Source organism: Harpegnathos saltator, unplaced genomic scaffold (genome assembly GCF_003227715.2).
Source record: "Harpegnathos saltator strain DR-91 unplaced genomic scaffold, Hsal_v8.6 scaffold376, whole genome shotgun sequence".
NCBI lineage: Eukaryota > Metazoa > Arthropoda > Insecta > Hymenoptera > Formicidae > Harpegnathos > Harpegnathos saltator.
This window is the reverse complement of record NW_020230179.1, coordinates 266,689-294,017: the sequence shown is the minus strand read 5'-3', so window position 1 is coordinate 294,017 and position 27,329 is coordinate 266,689. Positions and strand designations below refer to the sequence as shown.

The 27,329-nt window shown below is 35.6% G+C and overlaps 6 protein-coding genes across 15 annotated transcripts in view; 4 read left to right on the top strand and 2 right to left on the bottom strand.

Annotated features, from left to right (window-relative positions):
* The window catches only part of Sytbeta (Synaptotagmin beta), a 38,007-nt gene extending 36,455 nt beyond the window's left edge, over positions 1-1,552 (top strand). For 3 of the 5 annotated variants that reach the window (XM_011155966.3, XM_025300549.1, XM_025300550.1), the window contains exon 10: positions 46-1,551. In XM_011155966.3, coding sequence (XP_011154268.1) covers positions 46-216 — 171 coding nt within the window. In that variant the 3' untranslated portion in view covers positions 217-1,551. Of the gene's footprint in view, positions 1-45 lie in introns of all 5 variants that reach the window. The other 2 variants (XM_025300551.1, XM_011155965.3) reach the window with 2 other exon arrangements.
* Positions 1,553-3,893: 2,341 nt separating this feature from the next.
* On the bottom strand, positions 3,894-7,392 carry LOC105192092 (caseinolytic peptidase B protein homolog). The gene is made up of 10 exons (XM_011155968.3): positions 6,806-7,392; positions 6,649-6,701; positions 6,063-6,252; positions 5,569-5,816; positions 5,378-5,468; positions 5,082-5,289; positions 4,839-4,971; positions 4,550-4,762; positions 4,168-4,465; positions 3,894-4,093 (listed from the first exon to the last, which is right to left on the bottom strand). Exons 1-10 carry the CDS (start codon positions 7,128-7,130, stop codon positions 3,948-3,950), a joined length of 1,905 nt encoding a protein of 634 aa, XP_011154270.1. The 5' UTR covers positions 7,131-7,392; the 3' UTR covers positions 3,894-3,947.
* A 1,713-nt stretch (positions 7,393-9,105) lies between these two features.
* Hsc70Cb (heat shock protein 70Cb) lies at positions 9,106-18,582 on the top strand. Of its 2 annotated transcripts, XM_019845521.2 has the most exons (12): positions 9,106-9,221; positions 10,700-10,898; positions 11,427-11,783; positions 11,878-12,199; positions 12,286-12,541; positions 12,618-12,748; positions 12,891-13,162; positions 13,396-13,503; positions 15,114-15,236; positions 15,374-15,613; positions 15,706-15,996; positions 16,089-18,582. In XM_019845521.2, the coding sequence occupies exons 1-12, from the start codon at positions 9,106-9,108 to the stop codon at positions 16,272-16,274; spliced, it is 2,601 nt and encodes an 866-aa protein (XP_019701080.1). In that variant the 3' UTR covers positions 16,275-18,582. The 2 variants fall into 2 exon arrangements, with proteins under 2 accessions (XP_019701080.1, XP_011154271.1); XM_011155969.3 differs by lacking the exon at positions 13,396-13,503 and having other exon boundaries at positions 16,089-16,274.
* On the bottom strand, positions 17,388-19,483 carry LOC105192094 (vacuolar ATPase assembly integral membrane protein VMA21 homolog). Of its 3 annotated transcripts, none has more exons than XM_011155971.3 (4): positions 19,286-19,483; positions 19,113-19,201; positions 18,908-19,013; positions 17,388-18,747 (listed from the first exon to the last, which is right to left on the bottom strand). In XM_011155971.3, exons 2-4 carry the CDS (start codon positions 19,125-19,127, stop codon positions 18,608-18,610), a joined length of 261 nt encoding a protein of 86 aa, XP_011154273.1. In that variant the 5' UTR covers positions 19,128-19,201; positions 19,286-19,483; the 3' UTR covers positions 17,388-18,607. The 3 variants fall into 3 exon arrangements, with proteins under 3 accessions (XP_011154273.1, XP_011154274.1, XP_011154275.1); XM_011155972.3 differs by having other exon boundaries at positions 19,113-19,204; positions 19,380-19,483; XM_011155973.3 differs by having other exon boundaries at positions 19,380-19,483.
* Positions 19,484-19,591: 108 nt separating this feature from the next.
* Lamtor1 (Late endosomal/lysosomal adaptor, MAPK and MTOR activator 1) lies at positions 19,592-21,619 on the top strand. Its single transcript, XM_011155974.3, has 5 exons — positions 19,592-19,796; positions 20,044-20,120; positions 20,300-20,389; positions 20,739-20,937; positions 21,038-21,619. The coding sequence occupies exons 1-5, from the start codon at positions 19,752-19,754 to the stop codon at positions 21,125-21,127; spliced, it is 501 nt and encodes a 166-aa protein (XP_011154276.1). The 5' UTR covers positions 19,592-19,751; the 3' UTR covers positions 21,128-21,619.
* A 916-nt stretch (positions 21,620-22,535) lies between these two features.
* Nf-YA (nuclear factor Y-box A) lies at positions 22,536-25,377 on the top strand. 3 transcript variants are annotated; one of them, XM_011155976.3, is made up of 5 exons: positions 22,536-22,686; positions 23,554-23,857; positions 23,941-24,077; positions 24,296-24,469; positions 24,776-25,377. In XM_011155976.3, the coding sequence occupies exons 2-5, from the start codon at positions 23,566-23,568 to the stop codon at positions 24,869-24,871; spliced, it is 699 nt and encodes a 232-aa protein (XP_011154278.1). In that variant the 5' UTR covers positions 22,536-22,686; positions 23,554-23,565; the 3' UTR covers positions 24,872-25,377. The 3 variants fall into 3 exon arrangements, with proteins under 3 accessions (XP_011154278.1, XP_011154277.1, XP_011154279.1); XM_011155975.3 differs by lacking the exon at positions 22,536-22,686 and adding an exon at positions 22,705-23,470; XM_011155977.3 differs by lacking the exon at positions 22,536-22,686 and adding an exon at positions 22,706-23,470 and having other exon boundaries at positions 23,941-24,059; positions 24,776-25,375.
* Positions 25,378-27,329: the final 1,952 nt, after the last annotated feature.

Genomic DNA, 27,329 nt, shown 5'->3' with positions numbered 1-27,329 from the left:
AGGCGTTGCATAAGAACGAAAAATGAATAATTACGTTTGTGCAAGGTGCGTGTACTGGATTCGAGCAGCGAACTGATGGGCGGAAACGCCGTGATTGGATCATGCATCATCGGACCCGCGACAGGCGACAACAGTAATAATCAAGGACGAGAACATTGGCTCCAAATGACGCTGTCGCCGAGGAAGCAAATCGCGGAATGGCACACACTACATTAGCTCGATCATCACGATCGAGTTTCTGATCGACGTTTCTGATTTAACGCGGAGTACTTGGCGTTCTCGCTCGAAGAGCGAGGACGAAATACAATCCTATCGTAAACGAATAGGTGGACGACCATATATACATAACGAGACATGTAGCGGTATTACATGTAAAAGCGAGAAAGAATATGTTCCCTAAAAGGAAAAGAAAAAGAAACAGGCGAAGAGAAGATAAGGAGAAGCGTCCCACTGAGAAAAACTGTTCTCTCTCTTCTGCACTTTTATAGGTATATCAATGGTCATTAAAAAGGACGTCCGTCCGGACGCATATCGTCCGGAATGCCAATGTGCGAGAGTAAAAGAAAAAAGAAAAATAGAAAAAACAAAGATACGGTCGTATGTCGTGTGAATATTCTTCGTGTGCCCACGCAAGTAAACAGAACACAGAGCACTCACGTTTTCGTTTATTGCACGGTACTTAACACTGCTCGTAACTCCGAATGTATATTTCTTAAGTTTTTGGATACTTGAAAGATTTTAGAGATGTATTTTTGAGACGACTGACGCACACACCTGACGCAGCAAGCTCCACGAGCATTATCACGAGGGAAACGTGATCTCAATCTGCGGAGCAAAAGAAGAGACCGATCTCGCGTTTCGCTTGATACAGATCAATAATTAAACGTACAAAGTAATATTTTAAGGCGAGACAGGTGCATTCCAAGGAGACGGATTACTGAGTAAATTCTAAATACGTTGATCGAATCTGTCACTTCAGGTGACGTGAACTATTTTCTCTCAGGTTTATAAGATTGCCCCCTTATTTCTCTTATAATTGTACAATCTCTATGAGAAACAGAGAGAAAAACCGAAGAGGAGAAAAGAAAAGAAAAAGGGGAATAGGCATGTTACTACATGTGTCGTCGAACGCTTAAGTCCGTCTTTGTGTGACAAATGTGGCCTGGAAGAGTTCAAAGTGTGCTATGTATATATAGCTTGCAAGTTAATGGAAGGCCTAATGTTACTCCCTGCGAACGAATATGCTAATCGAGTATTGACTGTTATTTATCGCCATACTGTCGAGTGTATAATTTCATACACTAAGAAAAATCCGGAGCATAATGTGTGAATGTAACGAAATCGAGCATCGAGGTACGTCGTCTTTGCTCGTTTATCCGCTCTTGCACGATCATAACTTATTTGTCGCGCATTGATCTTTGTCGAACACGATTAATGATATCTAACGATATAAATATTCAACGATATTTATATTTAGGGTATAATTCAGAGATACTTCGACATGCTAATAAAAAAAATAGCTCCAAAATATAACTAGTTCTTTCAATACTTTCAAGTTTCGTCGATTCAGATAAATACTTTTGACCTTCTATATTAAACAGTTAAATGTTTATGTTATGTTAAATTACGCAATACAGATATATAGATGCAACGTTAATCTATAATTGTAAAAGTAAATTAGTTCCTTTTTATCAAATTGAGAGAAATCTGAACACTTGTTTGAGACTTCGTGTGAAACTGAGTAGTAAAATATTTTCAGATATATAACTATTATATTGATACAAAAATATTATCATAGATTATGTTATTTAAATACAATTGTTTTTAGCTCACAATAATTAAAAATATCACAATAATTATATCGATGATAAAAATGTCGAGGTCTTCTTCTACATGTCAAAATGTTTCTAAATTATCCTAATTTCTTGTCATTATTTTGTCATTAATATTTACACAAATTGAGAATTATATATAAATGTGAAACTGTATCCGACCAAAATCCATCATGTCATACTAATGAATTACAATTTGCAAGTCCATTTTTACTTCATTTAAATATCAAAATAACAAGCCTGTCGGCTTTGAAACATCTAGTCGTGCATACATTGTACAGTATTACGTTTTAAATGTTTTCGATTCATCAGCCGAAATTGCAATGTCGTAATCCTTGTTGAAAAAAAAGAATTAAATGTTAATAAACATTAAAAGTATATATGAAATATAAATATTATATAATAAAAATATATAAGTATAAATAAATATATATATATATACATAAAATATAAAGAGAAAATCTAAAGATCTATAGATGAAAAGAAACGCTTCACACATGGAAGCGTAATCTCTGAATCGTACGCTTAACTTATACGTATTTACGGTATTTCTATTATTCTATATACCACGAAAAATATGATAAAGTTAAAAACGTTGAATACAGGCTGCAACCGCAAAAGTGAGCATTAGTAATAGGGAGATGTATGCTTTAAAAACTTCGACAAATTTGAAGTCAAGTTTTTATAGCAACATAAGGAATGTGAAAAATAAATTTCGTAATTAAAGGAAATTATTATTTTCGGATAAATAAAAGATGCACGAAAAATAAAGTTCAACATCTTGTTTCTTCATTGACGTTCGGTTCTAATCCTTTAAATCGGATTACGATATAAATAAAATCGTCATGAATGGATAATCGTCTCTGTCACTTTCCATCGAAATTACATCACTACTATTCTCACTTTTTCAGCCGTACTGTATTATATAAATATATATTTAAGAAAAATGTCCTTATATGTTTACCGTTGTACAATCATCCTGAGTGTCTGCTGAAAATGTACTTTCGATATTACTGTACTCTACTGTGCGAAAGTGAAGGAAAAGTTCTTTATAAGATATACTGTCACAAATTCTTATCATATACATAAGAAGCTCAATTTTTCGAAGCTTATGTCAGATTACATTTATAAAATGAAAACCGACCTGACTTATTTGACGTTTATGCCAGAAATTGAACTCTTCAGAGAAGAGAAACTTTCGGTCATTTTAAGTAACAACTCATGCAACAGTTAACTGTTGTTATGTTTTTATGTGTACAAAAAACTCGTTACAATTCTCTTTAATCAACAGACACACCTATTGATGGACCTGAATTTGCCTTGCATCATACGATTATAACCAAGAAGAGCCTCACTTAATATCTTTATTATCAAGAGATCTAAAAGTGCAAAAGGCCACATTCGTCCTGCCAATATCGGATAGGGAGTTTACTTTACTTGTAATTTTAAAATAAGATGAATGGAATGTTTTCCTGTGTAACAGATTTCGAGAAGTTTTCAAAGATAAACCTCCCGTCTCCTCGTTCATCGTAAAAAGTAAATAATGTATTCTAAATGTGACATGTAATCAATATTTTTCTTGTAATGTACTCTCGATCCAATCATAATTTAATTAATAAAATAAAGAGCAACTTATTTACATCAGTAACTCGATGTTTTTTATCTGATCGAAATTCTTTTTCTTTCTTTATTATATCTATACTTAATATCACATTGTACCACAATCACTATATGTTATAATATCAAAGATATGAAATTATTTTATGAAATTATTACTTAGAAACACTTTTCTCTGATCAGAATACCAAAGCATATTGACGGTGACAAATTTTCAATTTCAGGTCATTTCAGATAATCTCTCATACATATGCAAAAAAATGTAAAAATGAATCTATAATCATTGTAAGCAGGACAATGGTATGAAAATGTTATACTTTCAAACTATTAATTGGTGATCGCTAATCGGAAGAATTGTTTATTAACTTTAATGTACTGCAGTTAACTGTAGTGTAATTAATTAACTACAAGTAATTAGTTTTGAATAAATATATCTTAAACTAAAGAAAGAAAGAATACAAATATGCCAAAATTTTGCGTTTTATGGAGACTCTGTTGTTAAAATTTTAACTTTATATTTTTTATTAAATCATCCACTACTGCGATATCAACAAAATTTTTTAAATCTTTTTGTCGAACAGAAAGAGTTATACTCGCAACATTCTCGTGCCACTGGGTTTTCAATAATACACAGCAACCTTTACCTGCAAGGAATTTGTATTAAAATGGTGAATGCGTAATACTTAAATTAGATTATAGAATTATAAAGAATGCATACTAATTAGTCCTCGTTCATGAGCTGCAGCTAATTGATTAACAACACGCCTTTCTACTTCATACTTGATGGATCGAGCGCCATAATGAACATCGTATCCATCCGCTAATACTGATAGTACCTCTCTGTCCCACTTCAATTCAATCATGTGTCTCTCTTTGGCACGTGTAGCCCAAGCCTCCAATTCTCGTGTGACTAATTTTAATAATTCCGCCCGAGAAAATGGCAGAAAATATACAATCTCATTTATTCTTCCTAGAAATTCGTCCCTTCGAAAATGCGCTTTCAATATTGGACGTACCTGTGAAGAGATTTTATTATACTGTTGTACTGCATGTGTGATTCTAAAGTATACATAAAAAATATTTGTTTCCATTTCTCATACCACTTGATCCTTAAATTTGCGAGAGATTTCAATACGTTCTGGCTCCTGATCTTCATCAGAAGTGTTTTCTAATCTATGTTTTAACAGTTTTGCAGATTCTGCTCTGAGTTGTATTGCATGCTCAGCAATTTCTTTGTTTCCTAAATTTGATGTCATTATGAAAATAGCCTCTTTACATTCGATCGTTTTTCCTTTACCATCGGTCAGCCTTCCCTTTAAAGCGAAACAATGCTCTGCATAATTAGAAGCTGCCAAGACAGGACGAGTGATGCAGGCGATAAATAAATACCTCATCAAAAAGTTGTAACAACACAGTTAAAACGTCGGGATGCGCTTTGTCAACCTCATCGAATAATACCACGGCAGTAGGACATTGTTTTAGAAGTTTCGTCAACTGGCCACCACTATCATGTCCTATATATCTAGGTAACAAGTTTAACTATTAATACTACTTAATATTGAATTTTGCATATAAAAATATAAAAATCCTGAAATTGAAATGAAACCGTAATAGCAAGTAAAAGATTTATACCCCGGCGGTGCGCCAATTAATTTTGCAGCTTCATGCTTCTCCTGATATTCAGACATGTCCAATCGAATAAAACTATTTGTTTTATTTTTGTGAATATAAGCTGCTAACTGCTTAGCCAATTCCGTCTTACCAATGCCTGATGAACCCAAGAAGAGGAATACTAGTGGATGCTCTTCATCTATCCAACCATTTTCTTTCCTTCTGATAGCTAATAATAACAATATTTTCAATTACATTATCTCGTTACATGTTTTCAATTACATTATCTCATAATAAATATAACGAAATCATCTTACTAGAAGCAACAATAGAAATTGGTCCTTCTTGTCCTACAATATGCTGCTTCAAACGTTGCTCCAGTGGAAATCTACGTCGTTCCTCTGCTTCCTAGGTGAGACATTTCAAAGTATAGGTAATTACCTTCTTTTTTCTTCCATTTTACATGCATGTTGCATATATATAGAAAAAACCAAGTAGTAGTATATACTTTTTCTTTCAACAATTCATCATATTTAATAGTATACTCAGTAAGCATTTCTTTGATTTCTTCTTTAGCATATTCAATCGCTCGATGTCCTGCTTCATTCTCTATTGTTGGGTCTATTCCTTTATCCAACAATATCTTCACACATGCTTTTGAATCAGCCAGCACAGCGTAGTGTAATGCTGTGAAACCTTGAAAAGTAGCTGCATTGTTTAGTCTGCTGGAAAATTCTTCTTCTCTCTTCATAAGAACTAAAATTAAAATAAAAAATTATTATTTAATAACCTAAACTCTATATTTAAAAATTTACACAGTCCCATATTACTGTTTAAAAACATACCTTGTAATATTTAGATTTTTATCTCAAAATATTTTCAAAAATCTAACTTTAGTAAATGTCATAGTAGCATTAGGATGTCCTATATTCTTAAATAATGTATTGTATGTTGCTAGTTACTTTAATATATATTAGTTTTTATATTGGATATAAGTAATACCTTCCATAAAATTCATGCCTTTCTTCGTAGAAAGTCTATTCACATTAGTAAATTCATCTCCTGCATTTATATCAGCACCATTATCCAACAGAATTTTTAGAATCTCAGCTTGTCCATTTATAGCAGCAACCTGCAATGCTGTCCAACCCAATGAATGCCTGCTATTTACATTGACGCCATTCGCTATAGCCTGAAATATATAGCATTATTGTGATATTACTTTATTTTTATAATGATATATTTATATATTCTTTTTTAATTAAAATAATATGTACATTTTCAATACTACTAGATGACTCAGTTAATTTTTGAATTTAGTTGATATATACTTTCAGATTTGACCAAGATCTAAAAATATAAACCAGTCAGATCCAAAAAGTCTAAATATTTAATGACTAATTATAGTACTGAATCCAATGATACTAATATTACTTCTTATCTGAGTAAATAATAAACCAAAAATTAACTGTGGAAATTATAATTTTGAATTAATTTTGTGAACATCAATATATATATATATGACAGTTTTAAATTGTTTATATTTTGATGTTATTTCATAGAAAACTTATTCTTATAGAAAACTTACTTTCTTCAGTTCCAGAACATTACCATATTGGGCAGCATGCAGAAATTTTTCCTCTGTAATGAGTCATACAGTTATATTTACTCACAGATGGATATATAAAGAACTATATATTTATATTTTATACATAATACATAATAATAAATATATATACATATACCTTTATAAGGTGAATAATCACAAGACACCGCTATGAGCCCAAAACTACCCAAAAGCATTTGAAGATATTTGAAACGTTTTTTATTAGACTTAATGCCACATCTTAATGTCACATATTTTTCTCTTGCGATTGTTGCTACTGTTAGTGGATGAGTAGGAAATATTCTATTCAATAATCCATTTAGCGGATAAGTGCACATGCAGGCACGACTTGTATGAGGCGTATTTTTTAATCTATTTGTGAAATATAATTTACTAGAAAGCGCGGCCGATGTTTTTGTGCTATTCAGTATTGAATATAATTTCAAACTGCACAAGCGTGACATTTTGCACAGCAGTTCACGAACCTCCGCGAGGTTATGTTACAGGCCGATTGTTGCGAGACGTGAAGCGTGAGCGACACGCGAAGAACCACTGTAAATGTGTGTGTGTGTGTGAGCGCGGATCGATTTTCTCACTACTATAAGATTCAATGATCAGATATAACAGATAGTTGCTATAACAACGCGCTTTATTTCCCGTTGACTTATATTTATGTAAAAACGTCGACACAACATTCGATCGATGTTACTCGCTACTCGGAGTTCGAATCGAAACATTTCGCTTCAAAGTCGTTTTTCGCTAGTGATTAGGAATGCATTCCGTTTCACGCATAGGCGCGCATTTATCTATAGTTTATGTCACGTATACTATAAACAATGCGCGCATATGCGTGAAACGGAACGCACCCTAGCTTTGTCCTTTTTCGAAGGACTTTTGAAATTAGTGCAATAAGTTAGTGCGAAATAAATATATTTTCTTTCAATCTAACCTTATATTGTACTAACGTGCATTAATTCAGTTTGTATTAATTGCGTATGCATTAATTCAGTTCTTCTTCTTCAAAAGAAAACAAACCCGGGCCTATCATATATATAAGGCGTTTAGCATGACGAAAAGTATTGCGAAAATTCGTCAGAAAGTTTAGAAGCTAGATGGCATCGTTCAAAATCGTCCAGGTTGTCTTTCTTGCAAACAATACAAGCTTTTGTACTGTTTTTTTCACTTTTTATTGTATGAAAATTTTCTTACTCGTTTATTACTGTATCAATTTTGTATACCAAAGAGGTCAGACCCGTATGTTATTAATAAATAAATAAATAAACAAGCGGCTTGCACGTGGCATATCACAGGGTGATGCGTTTTAAAACAGATGTAATTTGATAAATACCCATTGGAGATGCATGTCTTCATTGAATTTTATTTATATCCACCTATCAAAGTGTCATTGATATTGCACAACTTCTAATGTAACCTTTATTTCCTTTTCTAATATATTTCTATAAGGGCCGGCTTCTTCCAACTTCTTGGTAACTTCTTGGTAAGTTAACTGATAGTTAAATCATATATTTATCTCTGGTTTTTCTCTCAATTTAGACAAAGACAGACATATGATTTAATTATCAGTTAACTTACAAAGAAGTTGGAACAATCGGCCCTAAGATACGATTAGTACATAGATATAGCAAAAGATTAACACAAAAAGGTCATTATAAAAAGAAAAGAGAGAGAGAGAGAGAGAGAGAGAGAGAGGGAGAGAGAGAGAGAGAGAGAGGGAGATGGAGAAATTGGTAAAATTGATAAAATTTGCAATGTCTCGCGTCGATCATCGGCGAAAGCGCAACTTTCGGGAACGTTCCCGACACTCGATTTTTCGTCATTCGTGCATGAAGCTTTTATCCGAGTAAGGTTCGTTTAAATTCAACCCGTCGCGCGGCTTTACGGGCGTATTAATTTCGCGCTTTGCTAGATTGCAATCTGTTCGTCGAAACGTGAATTGCAAATTGTTTGGCGCGCGCGAGAAGCCCTACGGCGTGAATACGGTGGCGGCGGGTCGACAGTTCGATATTTCGAGAAAGCGCGCGTCCGGATGCGGATCTAGTGGAATTGGCCAATCTCGCGAATTTCCAGAATATTCCAGATCGCGCGATGCACCAATCAGCGCGGCCGCCAGCCGCGCCATGATTGGTCAGTTTTGAAGCGACCTCAGCAGAAGGTAGTGCTTGCGCTGACGAGATCATTTCTTTCGAGGCATCGCGTGCGAGCGTATCATCGCTGACTCTCACTCGTGATTGCGAGTCGCGGCGAAATTAATCGCATCGTTTCAACGTAATCCTGCTGCTCCCTCCAGCACGGTACTCCGCTACCGCGTAAGATTCACGTCTAAGTGAGACGGGCAGGCGCCTCTCTTGACGAGAACAGCCAGAAATCCAGCCCGGTGCCACAGAGGAAGTGTCGATTCGGCCCCAACACACATCAGCCATGGCTGCGATGTCTGTGATCGGAATCGACTTCGGGAACGACAACTGCTATGTGGCCGTAGCACGCGCGGGTGGCATTGAGACTGTAACGAACGACTATAGCCTTCGCAATACGCCGTAAGTTGCAACCTCACTGGCCAAGTCCGTCGTATCGACGGTCCGTCGATATTCCTTCGTCTCGGGCCTAACCGGCGAACCTTCGCCGCGGCCTTCGCTTTGCGATTTTATGTCCCGTAGCCGCGAACATGAATCACCTCTAACCTGAATTTGGCTAATCCTTTCTCCCTTTTTTCCGCTTACGCTTCTGCTGCTGGCGTGTCGGCGTATGATCCAGCGAGAGCACCGTCGTCGTTGGTGACGGCGATCCTGTATGACCGAATCGTCGCCGATGTAATCTTGCGGTTATTTCGAGTTTTTCGATTTTTTCGGAAACAATTTTGACCGGAAATACCATACCCTTCATTGTGCCGAATGGGGAGAAAAAAATTTTATTTTTGCTACGGAATGTGCTAGGCCATCGCGTACCGACATAAAGATCATTTTCGCGTGCCATTGTCGCGCGAGTCTCGACACAATTGATCCAACGGCACGTTTCTTTCGTTATTTCAATGAAATATCAATGGTGCATAACGTAGCATAACGACGGATGTTCGCGTGCGAATATGCGCGCAGATTATCATACTCGAGGGAACGTCGGTCACATTGCCATTTACAGGCATCTCATTGCCAATACCGCTGTCACACGCATGTTCACGTGTTTTCGGATGTATCCCTAAAAAGTCCCGCTTCGCTTGCGCGCGTTTCTGCCTGTTTCTTTGCTTTCTCTTTAGGATGCAGTTGCGCTTATATTTTTATCCTCCGTAGCCATTGTGACCGATGATGTTTTTCCTTTGCGTTAGCAATTAATTAAATCATCCACAATGCACCTGTGGAACTATTCTCGCTTATTAAAATTCTTCAGGCTACATGAGCATTTCTTAAAAAAATTGGGAATTTGAGACATTTATACAAACGCTCTGGGAATTTTGTAATTAATTTCTAAGCAATTTCTAATGTTTTTGGTATTTAATATTATATACTTACATATGTGAATTATATATATATATATTATTTCTATATATTACATATATTTCTTATACATCAAAATTTGTGATTGTTTCTTTTAATTTGTATATTTCTGTAAGTCTTTAAATATATATTAAATATTCATGTTGTAATGAAATAATTTATACTTTAGTTTGGATAAGTGAATAAATAAATATATATATATATACATATATATATATGATGTAGTTTTTACTTATCTAAACATAGATTGAGTCAATGAAATCTAGATCTACAAGTATATATATATATATGTGTGTGTGTGTGTGTGTTTGTGTGTATGTGTGTGTGTGTTTGTGTGTGGATGTGTGTGTGTGTGTGTGTGTGTGTATAAAAGCATGATAAAGTAATTGTATCATAAATGTCAGACAAGCAAAAAGTATACAAGTAACTACATGAATTAGGTCATCTTACCTGCTGCAGAATTATGAAAACTCAAATATCATCAAGAAGAATAAACAATTTCATTATATATGTATATTAATTCCCAGGTCATGTGTTGCATTCAGTGGAAAAAATCGAATTCTTGGTGTAGCAGCCAAGAACCAGATGGTGACTAACATGAAAAATACCATTTATGATTTCAAAAGGCTACTGGGTAGAAAATATAATGATCCACAAGTTCAATGTGAGCGACAAACTCTACCTTTTAAAATGACTCAACAAAGTGATGGAAGTATTGGCATACATGTAAGTATGGTGTTGTTGAGTAAAAGAGAGAATGAATTTGTAAATTATTTCCATAATAGTGAAGGAAATATGATGAAGATATGATATCATGTTTATTATCACAATAAAGAATGTAAAAGTATAATTATTTCCTACATAAAAATCTTCACTTGTATTATATATGTGTGTATATGTATATATAAGAAAATTATTTAGTGGTAATTTTTAATATCCTCTGAATGTTGAAATTGAAAGAAAATTTGTGTAATATTTCAACCGTAGCTATTTTCCGCATAATTCAAGAATTGAAAGTAATTTAGGCATTTTGCCAGGACTCTCTGATTTCTGGAGACTCATATCTTATTTATATCTTTTTAGAATGCTGTGACACATACTAGAGATACATTAACGTCACTTGCACCATGTAGAATCAAGAGTGTACTGCTGAAAAGCACATTTAAATGACACAATAATAATGACAAATTATTTCTCATGATCTTACTTCTCTGTATTGTTGAACACTCGTCCAAATGTTTATTTCTGTTTCAGGTACAATATCTGGGAGAAGAACATGTCTTTTCGCCGGAACAAATTACCGCTATGCTTTTTACAAAACTGAAAGATATTTCTGAAACAGCGCTGCAAACTGCTGTTAATGATTGTGTTATATCAGTTCCTTCATACTTTACTCAAGCTGAGCGTCAAGCTCTACTTGATGCTGCTAAAATTGCAGGCCTTAATGTTTTAAGATTATTTAACGAAACCACCGCCACTGCACTTTGTTATGGTATTTATAAACAGGATTTGCCAGCAACAGATGCGTCTCCAAGGAATATCGTTTTCGTGGATTGTGGCCAAGCTGGCTTGCAAGTGAGCATTTGTGCCTTTCATAAGGGCAAACTTAAGGTCAGTATTATTTGATTGTTCATTAATACGAAAATATTAACATTTTGTATTGTATATTCTACTCGAAAGTGCTTAATTCTGTTTACCATTAAAGATGCTGTCAAGTGCTGCTGATAGTCAATTGGGTGGTAGGAATATCGACAGTATTTTGGCGGAACACTTTTGCCAGGTGTTTAAAAAGCGTTACAATATTGATGTACATACCAATCCACGGGCGTACTTAAGATTACTCTCGGAGGTGGAAAAACTGAAGAAACAGATGTCTGTTAATTCGACGACTCTTCCTCTAAATATCGAATGCTTTATGGACGAGAAAGATGTGCACGCTGAGATAAAGCGTACCGAGATGGAAGATTTGTGTAGCCATCTGATTAAACGTGTCGAGGCAACGTTTGTCCAATGCTTGGTTGATTCAAGTAAGTTCACGAGAGTAAATTCGCATCTCGTCAAAAGATACATGCTCTCTTCATGCGCTAATGATGTACTACGTATAATTCTTCAGAATTGAAACTCGAGGACATTCATGCAGTCGAGGTGGCAGGAGGATCGAGCCGCGTCCCTGCCATCAAACGTTTAGTAGAGGAAATTTTCGGTCGGCCAGTATCAACCACCTTGAATCAAGATGAGTCGGTTGCTCGTGGTTGTGCATTGCAGTGCGCTATGCTTAGTCCTGCTGTGCGTGTTCGCGAATTTTCAGTTACAGATATACAACCATATTCCCTAAAATTGACATGGGATGCTAATCAAGGTGAAGAAGGGTACGTTTTTCATTAATTTTTGTCATTGAAATTTTGTTTCTTGTCCATTTTTGACATTTTCTACTTTATATCTCAGGGAGATGGAAGTATTTGGACACAACCATCCTGTACCGTTCTCAAAAATGTTGACGTTCTATCGTTCGAATCCGTTTGTGCTTACCGCCAGTTACAGTTTACCGCCTCCTTATTATCCACAAACACGAATTGGTACGCAAATGTTTTATTCTAAGGAATTTCTCTCGTAAATTACTTTTTAACAAATTATGGAAATGATAGATCAGTATTTAAAAATAAACGCCTCCGTGCGTTTCACTTGTCTTCTGTATTCTATAATTTGTGTTTCATGTAGGAACGTTCATGATAAAGAATATAAAAGCTACGCCGGAGGGCGAGTCAGCGAAAGTTAAGGTGAAAGTGAGGGTAAATCTGAACGGCATCTTGACGATCTCGTCGGCATCGCTTATCGAGAAGCGTGAACCTACTCAACAAGAGAAAGAAGAGGAGGATGCCCAACAGCAGCAGCAGCAGCAGCAACAGAATAACATGGACATTGATCAGCAGCAGGAGAGAAAGGACAAACTCGATCAAGATGCGCAGGCAAATGAACCACCAGCAACAGAGGTTTGTAACAATATCGATGTGATATATTCTTGATTATGGCTCATGTGACAGATATCATGTAATATTACATATAACACCGATTTTGATTGAATATTATCATGCATCGTTAATATGATACATATATATATATATATATATATATATAAATTTGATATGAAATTTTCTCTATGCTGGTGCAACATGTATACTAGTACAGCGTTCAGGTGCATGATTATAAGTTTGTTATGGTTTAGGTGAGCATGGATAAAACACGAAGGAACTCAGATGCTGATGACGGTGGAAGAGGCGCTAGGGGTTCTGCCCCTTCTTACTCCTCCAGGATTCTCTCTTGGTTCAGCTCGGTATGGGGCATACTATCTCTACTTGGACCCATACGCATATGTTGAGATTGACGCATATTTTGCGCTAAATTCTAAGCTTAATCGTTGCATCGTTGTTACCTTGCAACAATTATCGTGAGCATCTCTCTCATGTTTAGGGCCATGATGATTTAAGTATTCTCTCCCTTTTACCACGCTAAGCTTTGTCGTTCACCTTGAAGCGGAAATCAATCTGACGCAATCCTCATGCAACAATGAGTGCACAATAATCGCAACCGCCTTACATAACGCAAATGACACACACTCATCGTCGTCGGTTTAGTACACTAAACACATCTTCACATTTTATTTCTAGCCTTTTAATTTCATTGACATCTCTCGCTCTTCTATTGGTCTTCTTCCGCTTCCGGGGCCGTTCTCGATAACATTTTTTTAACAGATATTGCCTTCAATACTATACCTTCATTCACCCCTCTTCGTAACGCCAATTCATATTTCACGCAATTCTTTCATATTTTAGGACTTATAAAATTGCATTATCATCATCTCATGTATATTAATTTTTCTTAAGATACGAGTAGATGTACTGCAAGCTGTTTTATTGTGAGGTAAATTAGAAGCCCGTAGAGTATTGTGATTATCAGTTCTATTGAATGCATGACGTTTGGTTAAACGTAGAGTTTAAACCCTGTGTCGATTTCTTCTGCAAACTCGGCTATCCAGCGGCATTATAAAAATGTAGATAAAGATCGGCTTGCTTTTTTATGAGACATAATGTAAGATCGCAGTATACGATAGATTCGTATGATAGTCTATGATATTGTTTGATTCCGTAACAATCGTTTTGCTATAAATGCATATGGGTCCAAGAACAGCTGTGTCACGCCGTGCTGTCTGTCTTTGCTCTGCTATTCTACTCACTGAGTCGCAGAAGGAAAAGAGACAGTGATATTTCATAGAAAGATAGTATTTTTATCCAGCAGCATAGATGAATATTCCTAAGCTGTAAAGGCAGGCACGCTGAGCAGTTTTCCATTCGTATGGAAGAATACGTAACAATATGTACTTGTCGTGTTATATACGTGCAAGTGTAGATTGCAAAATTTAGTTTATAACATTGTTATTTTATCTGTTACGTGTGTGACGATGTAATGTGTAATACGAATTGAAAACTGTACACACAAAAGTGTATACCCCATTATCTTTTTTGCCTCATCTTTGTCATCACCTGAAGAATTCCAATTCTTCTCTTTGTATAAACTTGGTTTAGAATATTTCTAGCGTTAAAGAAAAAGATCTAGTTAAATGTCGGTGTTATAAAATCGCGCATCTGAAAGTGGTTATAAAATTATTAGGGACTAGAGGAAAGAAAGTATTGGAGCAAGGTAAGTGTTTGTGAGATGAAAAAGGTCCCTTTTTGTAGGAAATATATTGCACAATGTGGAAGACCGATTTGCATGTGAAAAGAAGGTAAAAGGTGAAAAATGTGTCACTACACCAAGCAAATTGAAAATAGACCGACAATATGACGAAATAATAAACTTTCCTGTAAACGAACTTTTTTTTATAAACTTGTACAAAACAATATCGAGGAATATGTCGGTTAATGTTTGATAAATCTTTTGTTTCAGGGTGACGATAAAGGCGATGAAAAGGGCAAGAAAAAGGTTTCTGTTCGTACGATTGATTTACCTATTGAGACTAATATTTGTGGGCTTTCACTGCGAGATCTTGACGCCGCGATGGAAAAAGAGGTAAAGTAATCATTCAGCGTGCGCAGCTCGAATATTACATAACGCGCAAATTACCTGTTTTTCTTCAATTGAAGCAATAAGAAAAACTTCTCAAGGTATATCAGATCGTTACATAATTTCATACATTTTACAAACAGGGCAAAATGATCGCGGAAGATAGACAAGAAAAAGAACGTGTTGACGTGCGTAATGCTTTGGAAGAGTACGTTTATGATCTACGTTCTAAACTATCTGAAGAAGATCAATTAGCTACATTTATCACGGAAGCAGATAAGGAGGCTCTTTGTCGTACGTTAGACGATACTGAAATTTGGCTCTACGAGGAAGGAGAGGATTGTCAGCGACAGGTCTATTCCGAGCGACTAACGCGCTTGAAAGTATGTTGTTCAAAATGAGTTCGTTGCTGATATAATTCAATGGTTTATGCGCGCTGAATGTTTCTTCTCAAGCTGCTGCTTTTTCTTATTAGTCTCAAGGTGAGCCGATAAAGGAAAGGAGATCAGAGTTTGAGGGGCGATCGTATGCATTGGAGGAATTAGGAGGAGCATTGCAACTAGCTAAGAAGGGTTTGGATCAGATCAAATTGGCGAATCCGAAGGATGATAAATATTCTCACTTGACGGAAGAGGAAGTGAAGAAAATTGAGAAAGCGGTGCAAGAGAAGTGGACGTGGTTGGAAGATAAGCGTATACTGCTCGCGGGTACATCACGCACGCAACAACCACCGGTCACCGTGGCACAGATTCGGGCCGAGAAACAAGTAAGCGTCGAGGAAAAATCGATTTTTCTTTTTGTAAACATTTTTCTCAAATGTACCTTATCTTCTCATCTTCCCTATTTGTTGCTACGCAGGCATTGGACAATGTGGTACTACCTATCCTCAACAAGCCTAAACCTAAAGCAGAACCACCAAAAGAAGAGAAACCAAAAGACAAGGATGCTGACGAACAGAAGATGAATAATCAAAATAGCCAAGCTAATGCTCACAACCACACCAATCAACAGACAGAGCAAGAGGAAAAGATGGACGTTGAGTAACGTCACCATAGCTTATGTTATGTTGATGTTTTAATATTATTAAATCTACCATAATTCGCAAAAATAGTGAATATTTCATTTGGGTAACTGTGTTTACCGTGTCACAAAAGCGCCTGCATATATTCGGAATTCTTGCACACACATGATTATGTCAACGTGTCTCTTTCCTCTTTTTCTCTTCTATAATGCTTGTTTCATAACTTATATTACCACGCAAGTAAATGTATCGAAAGTTAAAGTATTTACGGAAGGATATGCGTCACAAAATCTATTTTTGTTTGAATGCAGCTTTTTCCGACACACGTGATAACAATTGTTATTTGGACAAGCATAACATCTTGAGAGGCCAAATTAAGCTTTCTTTTAAAAGTCTTTGATTTTTTTTCCAAGTTTTCAATACTTTTCTAAGTAATTAGATCTGTTTTGGACGAATACTAGAAAAAGATACTTAAAGCTATTGCCAATAGGAATAATTAATACGTTGCGACTTTCACATTGCTACTCACATAATGCTCGAATATTAAGTTAAATTTCTAATGACTAAAATTATGAGACTAGGTAATGTCGCTGGCGATTGTATTTAATATTACAGTTGTTCATTCCAACATTTTTTCATGGCTGACAGCAGTCTTTTTTTTTACATTTACAGTAATTAAATAAATGAACATTTCACCGATTGAAATCACTAAATTTGCTTTGACATTTAAAACGTTTGAGCATCGATGAAGATATTAGAAAAATTGACTGCAATTGTTCAGTTCCGAGATTGTTGCGATTCGAATTATTTTTCTCTAGCAAAAGTCATTTTCTAAGCGAAAAGTGAAATTTTATCTAGATATACCATTGTACATAACTTGTAGACATCTACATAATGACAGTATATTTCTTTATCCCAATCATATTTATATTGCTATGCTACTCGTCACAACATACAGGAAGTCATATTGGAAATTTAGTTGTTCCTAGAATACACAAGAATAGAAAGTCCATATTTCACTCTTGTGCCTAACTTTGCTTTTAGCACCTAAGTGTCAAGATTTAATCATTATATATGTATAATGTAGCTACATTAGCAAAATGTAAAAAAATTTGTTAGATAGACAAAATGTAAGAGATGGTTTAGACACTTTATTTTATTGAGCGATAAAAATTTCCAACATAAGTCTTTTTTCTTTTTTTATTTTAAATTCTACATAAATATACAAATTATTCTAGCGCATTTTGCAATTCTGTATATCCCAAGATAAATTTACAGCGTACAGACCATTATATTTATTTTTAAGACATTTCTGCTAGAGACCCGACATTTATCCAATAGATGTATTTTTCATCGATGTTTTGGAATTAAATACTAATTAATAGCTTCCAGTGTCAGATATTTAAGTTCTTGTCAATTTAAAAAGAGATAAACGGTTATAAAAAAAATGAATTTAAAAATAATATATATTGCCTAGTTAATGTTTTTCTTTTCCTTTATATAGCTGTTTAATATTCCCATTTATTAAACATTTCTCATTAATCTATGTTATATTTATACTATATTTTCTTGTTTAGATTTAGATTTTTTGTTCAAGTATGTTGCATATAGATTGGCATAATATACGAAGTTATATTATTTTAAAGTTAAACGTGAATTTCTTATATGAAGAATTTTAGAATAGTATAACTTAATGTGTCAAAGCTATATGCTTATGTTTTGGACAAATATGATAAACATTTTAAAACTTGCTTTTTATAAATATAAACTTGAACAATAATTTCCAAAATAAAAACTGTTGGAAGGTGAAATATGGACACCTATCTTATCCTCATAAATCATACCAATCTTATCAACCTATGAATTTATATTGTAAAAATTTTACATTGCCCCAATTATTTTGTCATTTATTGTGCACAAAGATAGATGGACCATAATAATCTGTGCTTTTGGTAGAAAAATACCATATTTAGTAAGTGCACTGCACTACTTTATTGTATTTCTGTTATATGGAAATTGTAGTACAATTACACAAACATCAAATGGCATACTGAAGTATATATTGCAAACTTCACATGCTTGAATAAATTTTGGAATGTGAGTTATTTTAATAAGTTACTTTGATAATTATTTTCCACATAATTGTATAGCATAAACCATGTTGTATCTGTTACTTTTGTGAAATTGCAACTAGCTGTTATCTGACTTCTTGGCTAAAGTAAAAATAAGGCAAAATATATCAATAAATGCTGTTTATATACAGCGACTCTTGAAGTTTCTGATGAACAATGTCGAAAATAAATGTATTGACTGTGATTATGTCATAAATGATCACCAAGGTGTACTTAATAAAGAATTAATCTCTCTTAACTGATGTCCTGGACCGATCATCAAAGTACGCTCTGTATATAAAAGCTCCTAAAGCAATGTGTAACACTATAACTGCAACACCGGCAGAGTACACATTGCTTGGTACATTGTTGAGTCCCAATATACCTAAAGATAAGTTACAGAAGTTTCTTTAGTCAATTACTTAAAATTAGAATTCCTCAAAACAAAATTTTGCCTTGAAGAAAATATAGAAATATGACTCTTTTCTTAGTAATTATGTAATAATTTGTATAAGTTTAAGATCTTTTTTGTGTATATTCCATACCATCGAAGAAGAAGATCTTGCTTGTAAAGAATGATATAACAGGTAATGCAATTATTATCACACAATGATATAAAACTGTCTTGAATACTTGTAGTTCTGTCAACTCCTAAAATAAAAATAACCCAAGTTTATATGCTTTACTTAACAAGCTGATACATGTGAGTAAATATAGATGTTGAATCGTTAATATTAATATCAAGCTTACCTTTGTGTTTGACATGATTGCAATTACTATATCAAAATATGAGATAGAAAGTTACACCAAGGTCAATGTAAATATTTTCGCAATAAATCCTGCTGAGAAAGAGATGTACAGAATTTAATATTAATTCTATATAAGAAACGTATCTCTCGACTAGATATTTGTCAAATGCACACGTTTATTTCTTTACAATACGATGTATCTCTCTGTTACAAATCGTTGACTAGCAATATTCGCCAAATAATTCAGTATATACACGACTATACGTACACAACTACATAATTCCGATAAAGTTTCGGTAGTATTCCCCTACCATGACCCCTAACCATGACAATTACTTGTCGGTTACGAGAAATTGAGGTTATATCTTGTGATTGTCAACGACTCCGGCAGAGACGCTGCATGCGCTCCGTACCGCGGTGTCTTCGATTTTCATATCTAACAGTAATTATATGCACTGGCTTAGCGTTCGTATTTTGAGAAATCTCATTGCGTGTATGTGTGCAACATTTTAAGGCGCAGAGTTCTGCGACGGCAACGACAGCTGATCCATGTGATTATTTACCAGAAGAAAAATGAACGTTCGTTTACAATAGCGGTTGCACCTCGTTAACCGAAGAAGCTACGTTATTCTCTTCAAATATGGGATGTTGCTACAGTTTCTGTAAAGAGGACAGCGGTCCGCAGGTAATCAGCCGCAAGGCAAAATCGTATTTCCTGCTCATATTTCTCGTCTTATCACTGACGTTACACATACAGCCTCTCGCGCGACAACCGCGTGAATAATCGCGGGCAACACGCCTACTTTTTTTTTATTAGCGATTTTTATTGTGTATATGCGAGTTTCTTATATGAGGACATGTAATGACAATGATGACGATACAAAAGCAGAGACGCTTTTGTCGCACTTTTGTACTTATATTGTCTTATTCAGGGTGGAGAGGCAAACGAAAGAACACATTTGCTGGTAGATCCTGTTAGTAATAACACAAATATACCCAGAGTACAGAGGTGAGCCCTACTTATTTACTAAGCATATCTTATCATACCAAACATATCTTGCCTTATTGACCATACATATCTTACTTTGCACTCTTACAATTCTATATTGTAACATTATTATTATTCTATTTTGAACACACACACACACATATATAGGTAAGGTCAAATGAAACTTACTTTTATTTTAGTGATGACTATGTCAACCAGTATGCAAGCTCTGTGCCTAAGAAGACAGATGAACAAAGTGCATTAAATAGAATTTTACATGAAACTGCAGCGTAAGTAGTTTTTTCATACTGATGCAAAATTTCTTGATTTATGTCATATATTTTTGTTGGTATTTTAATTTTTTACACAAGTTTTTCTTTTTTTTTCATTAAACCATATTTTATATAATCAAAGTTATAATTTAACATGTTTGCTATCAATGTTACATGTATCAATTAACTTTCCTAAAATATTTTCTTTGCATATAATTAAAAAAATATGTGTGCACTATGTTGCATAAACATTTCAAAAGGCAATTATTGTAACAAGAGTTTTTAAATCCTACAGTAGCAAACTTGTTAATGTGACAAATCTTGTTCTCTTAAAACCTCTACTCATCCGATATCTTTTTTCTTGCAGCAATGTCATAGATGTGGGAGCGTTAGATTCACATAATTTAGAACAACATGAATATATGGATAGGGCACGCGCATATTCAAAGAGAATAGAGTCAGGAAGAATTATGCTTCCTGAAGTCTCATCCTTCTTCCTCAAGGACATACCAGCGCCAGAGCGAATATTAGCGGCTGAGCCCCTCACTAGTGGAGATCAAGAACTGGTAAGGAATATGAACAAATTACATACTTTTTCAATGTTGTCACAACAGATCTCAGAGCACAGATGCAATTTTGATACGATGAAACAAATTGTGCTTGCAGATTACAGAAATGCTCAACAAGGCTGTGACAGCACTAAACGAAGTAAAAGTTGAACATAAGGAGGACTTAGTAGTCCCATTTCTCTCGTGATCGATAATTATCTCTGATATTCACTTATAATCTCATCTCTCATCTGACTGGAGCTTCAACGTCGCGCTGCATTAAAGAGTATATATCTCTCAGAAAAAATATAAATCGGCCTAAGGCCAAATTGCAATTTTAGCCTTTGTTAAGAGAAGGAATCCATTGTAATGATTAAGATGTAGTATATTATACAAAATGTTACAATATACATATTACACTATATATATATATATATATTACAATATATATATATTACTATACTTGCTGTAAACCATGGCTTTGTCTGATCGTGGGTAGGTACCTCTCTCTTTTACTCTTGAAACTTAGGATTAAGAAGTGCGCCGTAAATCTCTCGCACAGTTTATTATCTCTCATAGTGCAGTTTTTATGTGAAAGATTACTTTGTTACCGTAGTTATTCTTTATTGGCATACATATATCCGTAAAGGCGAAAAATACTATTTTATCATTGTTCAATAAATACTATTGTCACAGACAACTGCAGTTTTCTGGCAGTCTGAGTCATTCTCTCACCGAAGGACACCGAGGAATTCCGGAGACTAAAGACCCTTGTAGTCGCATTCCAAATAGAACGTCTCGATTCGTTCCGACCGAACCCCGCGAGAAGAATTTATATGTCATTTTTGTTTATAACATATTGTTGCGCTCACTCTCGCACTCGCGCTTGCACTCAGGTAAATGAAAACACTCGCGTAAGAATAACAAGCTTTACTATATACAGCGCAGCTCACTCAAGCTTTAAACAAGAATAATTCTCTGATCTACAATTCTCGCGTCTGTCTACGATGACAGCTTGCCAGAGACTCTCTGTCAGCTGTTGTTGTTTTTTTCTTATCGATTTTCCGTCGTCCAGACAATCTTCGTTCAGTTGTCAAAATCAGCATCAGATGCCTAAGGCTCACAGACAACGGACGTTGCCACAAACCTTGTGGCTCGGACACGACAATATATTATCTGAAATTCCTGTTCTGTTTTTTTGTTTACTTTCTGTCTCAGGTTACAGTATATACTGTACCTGGGCTCGAGTGTAATCTATCATAAAACAAAACACAATGCTCAGGTCAATATCTTGACAGAATGTTCAAGGGTAAGAAAAAGGTTTCGAAGGTCTCGAAGAAAATACGGCAGTTGGATAAGAACGCAGGTAGAAAGTTGAAAAAGTTTTTAGAAAATGTCGAAGGAACATTTGTGTTTCTCACATAACCGTGACCGTCGTCATTAGCCGTGTCTTCGATTTGGACGAGACTTCGGGCTCGAAAACAAACGGATAAATTACGGGATAAAAGGCGCTGCGCAGAGAGCATCACCAAATTCGAAACGCGCGCCACGTCGGAGCGGCGTGGGGTTGAGCCGGGTTTCTTGATTGGCCATGTGCGTCGAGGCGCAGAGGGGCATCGACCGTTCTGGCGTCAGGCAGCGATCGGACTGGCAGAACTTGCCGTTCAGTGCCACCAATACACAAGTGCCGGGAGACTCTCTATCGCCGACCATTGGTCCTCAATTTGCCGACCAATCATTGGGAAAGTGCCTACGAAAATATCCAATGTAAGTTCTCAAATTATCAAACATCAGCCCGGCTCGCAGCATGACCGCGCGCCCGCGTCCGCGATTAACCCCGATTTCGCGACCGCGTAACCGCTGCCTTCGCCGCGCGCGCGAGCCCGCGCCTCTCTCTCGGCGACGAAAAAGCCGTCGCCGCACGGCCATGTTTGTCGAAAGGCGATATCACGTTCTCGCACGGGCTTCCGCGACGCCCGATGGCGCGAGAATTCGCGCGCGACGACGTCCCGTACGTGTGCGCTCGATCGAGCGGCGTCGTCGTGCATCCGCGTCCCGCCGCGTGCTTCCGACGATTACGTCGGGTCGCGCGGTTCGCGTCCCCGGGAGCGCGGCTGAGGAAGTCGAGCCACGGCGACGGGAAACGGTACTCTCGTTGGCCTCCGGCGGCGTATCGGTTTCGACGCGAGACTAGTCCGCTTGCTCGCACGCTCGCTCGTTCACCCGCTCGCTGGCTAGCTCGTTGGCTCGCTCGTCCTCTCGACCGTGGGCTTCGTTTGTAGTTCATCGCTCGTCGGCACACGGCACGGCCTCGATACGCGAGTCGCACGTGGATCGCGGAAGACTGTACCTTGTTATCGCCACGTTGGCGCCAATCGCACAAACACCTCACACACACATACACATACACACACACACATCGACCTCGGTACCTCGCTACTCGTCTTCCGGAGGCGCGTCTTGATCTTCCCGCATGTTTCGCTTAACGTTAAATCCACGTGCCACGAGCGCATAGAGAGATAATGAATGGGAGGACAATACGATTTTGTCGGTGCGTGAGTCATATCTAGATATCCTTACACTTATCCTTTTCACTGTTATACCTGTGAGATTTAATCACTTACTGTGTTGCAGTGAGACATCATCATGGAACAGCTTAGCGAAGGCCAAGCAGTTGTGGTGGGTGGTACTGGAGGGACAGTACAGGTTGTTCAGATGGGTCAGGGTGGTCAGGCTATGATGCTGCCGCAGGCTATACAGGTAGCAGCTCCCAATGGTCAGATCCAGGTTGTGCCAGTCTCCAGTCTGACGAGTACGGGTCAGCAGATAGTCATTCAGCAGCCTCAAACGCCTCAGATTATCCAGACACCTGATGGACAGACTTATATTTATCAGCCAGTTCAATTGGAAGGACAGGTTCAACAGGCACAACCGACAGGTTTGTGTACATCGAATATGTATTTTTGTTTCCTGACCTAGTATAAAAAAGACTTTATTCGTGAATATATTTTGAATTTACAGTAATAAATATCAATGGCAATCTCATGCAAATCGCTGGAACTACAGCGCAAGCTACCACCAACACAGCTACTACATCTCCAGTACAACCTCTGGCCAGTCCTACAGCAACAGTCTCACAGGCAGGGAATGTTGTTATGGTAATTGCGGAAGTTATATGTACAATCAATATATAAATACATATTATACTAACACGAAATGACCTTCAAAGGATGTACTAAATCAAAGTCACTTTGTTATGGATTGATTTCGATGTGTGGTTATTCCAATAACTACAATAGAAAGATGTACATATAATTGCTATTTGATTGGAAGAATAGGTTTGCGATTAATTAATTACATATTTTTCCACAAGTAGATGGTACCAGGAAATAGTGGGCAAACGCAGTTTCAAAGAGTGGCATTGCCGAATGCCGAGTTTCTCGAAGAAGAACCACTATATGTAAATGCTAAACAATACAGGCGTATACTGAAACGTCGGCAGGCGCGTGCGAAGCTAGAAGCTGAAGGAAAGATACCTAAAGAAAGACCAGTATGTGTTCTCAAATCTCCTCAAATTCTTTTCTCTTTGAATATTTAAAAGATGATTTTTCCATTTAATTGAACACATTCGTAAGCGGAAGTGGAAGCTTCAAAATTATTGCTGTTATAAATTTTATAACATATACATGATGTGAAGTCATATGTGTATATGTATTTGAGTGTGTGTATAATACACACACACACACGATATAGATATTTATATAATGGAATGATATAATCACATATACATATAATATTCGATAAATTATATAAATAATATTTATATTGTAAAGAAGAAAAATTTTCAATTTTACAGAAATATCTTCACGAATCCCGACATCGGCACGCGATGAATAGAATTCGCGGAGAGGGCGGCCGCTTCCATTCTGGTCAAGTGAAGAAGCGGAAGTAAGTCTCTTGTAAAAATGAGAAAGAAGCTGTGTCTCTCGATCATAATTTTGCGTAAGGATGTAATTATTTCATCACAGAGTTTCGCCAGAGCAAGTGCATACTTCATAATTATCTAAGCATATTGTGATTTCAGTCAGTACCAATCTACAGCAATAACAATCGAAATTAAAATATATATCACGAATTACAATGCTGATCTCTCAATCGGGATCTTCGCATCGATATAGGGTAGGATTTGTTTAATGTTACAAATATTTTAAGACAATAAATAGATCCAATCAAATTGCTTTATTTGACACTTTAAAGTATTTGTAATATTGAGCGAATGCTGCTTACAATTTAACCAAAATAATTATTTCTAATTAGCTATTTTTCTTCCATTGTCGGTACTGATATTGTCAGTATTGACTTTGCAGAAGAGTAAGTTGCATTTGCCATTTCTAATTATTTATTGAAGGAATGAAATAATTCCCTGCAAAATATGATCTCTGATGACAATATTGTCAAATAATTATTTACTGTAAATAATTAAATATAAATCAGATTGAAAGAGAAATAAATTTAAGAAATTTGTGTGCTTTATAGTTAAAGAAATGTAATGTTTGGTCGTTTAGTTATTGTGATTATATTGTGTATCTAGTTTTTTTTTTGTAAATAATTTTTATCCAAACGTGACACGTACGTGCATACAGAACTATAAAAATATCAATATTATATACAGAATGTTAAAAAAAAAACTTGGAAACTTAAAGAAAATTTAGTAATAAATTTGTATTTTTTAATAAACGCAGATTGTAATAGGATCCTTATTTGAAGTTAACCGCAAAATTATAAATTTATATGTATATATTATTAATATATATTATATTATATACTTTATAATATAATAATATATATATTATTAATATATATTATTAAACACACATTAGAGGGCAATAGGTTTAATATGATGAAAGTGGCTACCTCTGTTGGTATTTCTCTGTTGAGAAAAAATTATCAGTCTCTGAGTTAGCGAGAAAATTTGTAGTTTAACACAATATTTCTGAAGCATTCTGTATACATATACATATATATATATATTTATATATATATATATGTATATATATATATATATACACACACACATAGATATCATTAATCTCCCAGTATTTACACATTCATATGATAGTTTTATAGTAGTTTGATAGACATATAACACTTGCTTTACTTTACTAAAGCAATACATATACTCTGACTAAACAAATGGAAAATTAAGTTGTACCTGGAGAAATTGCAAATCACACAAATGATTTATATCACACACCTGATCATATTTTATATATGCACAAAGGTTAGTCACCGAGAACGTGTTGAATTTAACAAAATGGAGATACAGCTATCAATACTGTGAAGTGAGAGACTGAATTATAAATTATAATTTATAAATTATTAGTTACGTACGCGAGGAATTCGTTCCATAAATTGCATCAAGTTGTTTTTTTTAAAAGATATAAGTTGTAACGCGCCTTAAATCCATGTACAACATTTCGTTCTAAGAATAGTCAGAAGTAAAAAGATGTAGTAAAAAAGATTATCAATCAATTAGCCTTTAAAGTACTTTGTAATGGTGAGAATCTTTGGGAAAATGTTTTTTGTTACGACATATCTTTCTCATGCAAGAGAAAAATTTATTTGATGATAGCCAGATGATAAAAGTTCTTTTTTTATACTATCGCTTGTATTTTGAAAAATTCAACGAGAAAGGTATCCGCATCTTTTTACTTCCGGCTATACCGGATGTCATTTGATTGAGTCTATATCACTTTATGTAAAATGATAATTATACTGTTAGGGTACAAAATGGATATTTGCGCAGCAACGTATATGATCTCTCGTGACCAGAGGAATTTCGTAAATATTTGGCAGATAAGCAATTCCCACGCATGTACACGTACTTTAAGAAAGCAATGTTTTATGGTGCAAAAGCTTTTGCTTTGTTTCATCATCTTGCGTATCATGAGATATTTAATGAATATAAACAATTTAATATAGGCAAATTTGTTACTCATATGTAGGCACCTGAGGAAACAATTAAAGAAACGTCTACTTGCAGGATCTCGGCATATGGTTGGACGTAAACACACAAACACATATAACAATATATAGATAAAACTATAAAAATACACTACAAGTCAATACACAGTCTGCGACTTGGTCGCGAATAAGTCTAGGTAAAAAATCATGCCTTCATCGCGGAATACGCCTTAACGTCTAGTGTTCCCAATACTCCCCGAGAAATCGCTAGGAAGAATTGTTATATAGAGTTTTGGAAAATTTAAGACTTTCCTGGGTACCTACGTATCAAATTTGAGGTATTTATATTTGCTAGCGCATATTTTCTAAAGTGAGTGCGGATGAGTGCGTGTGTGCATGCATGCGTGCGTCTGTATTCTACATCGGATGTGTAAATAATTATACGA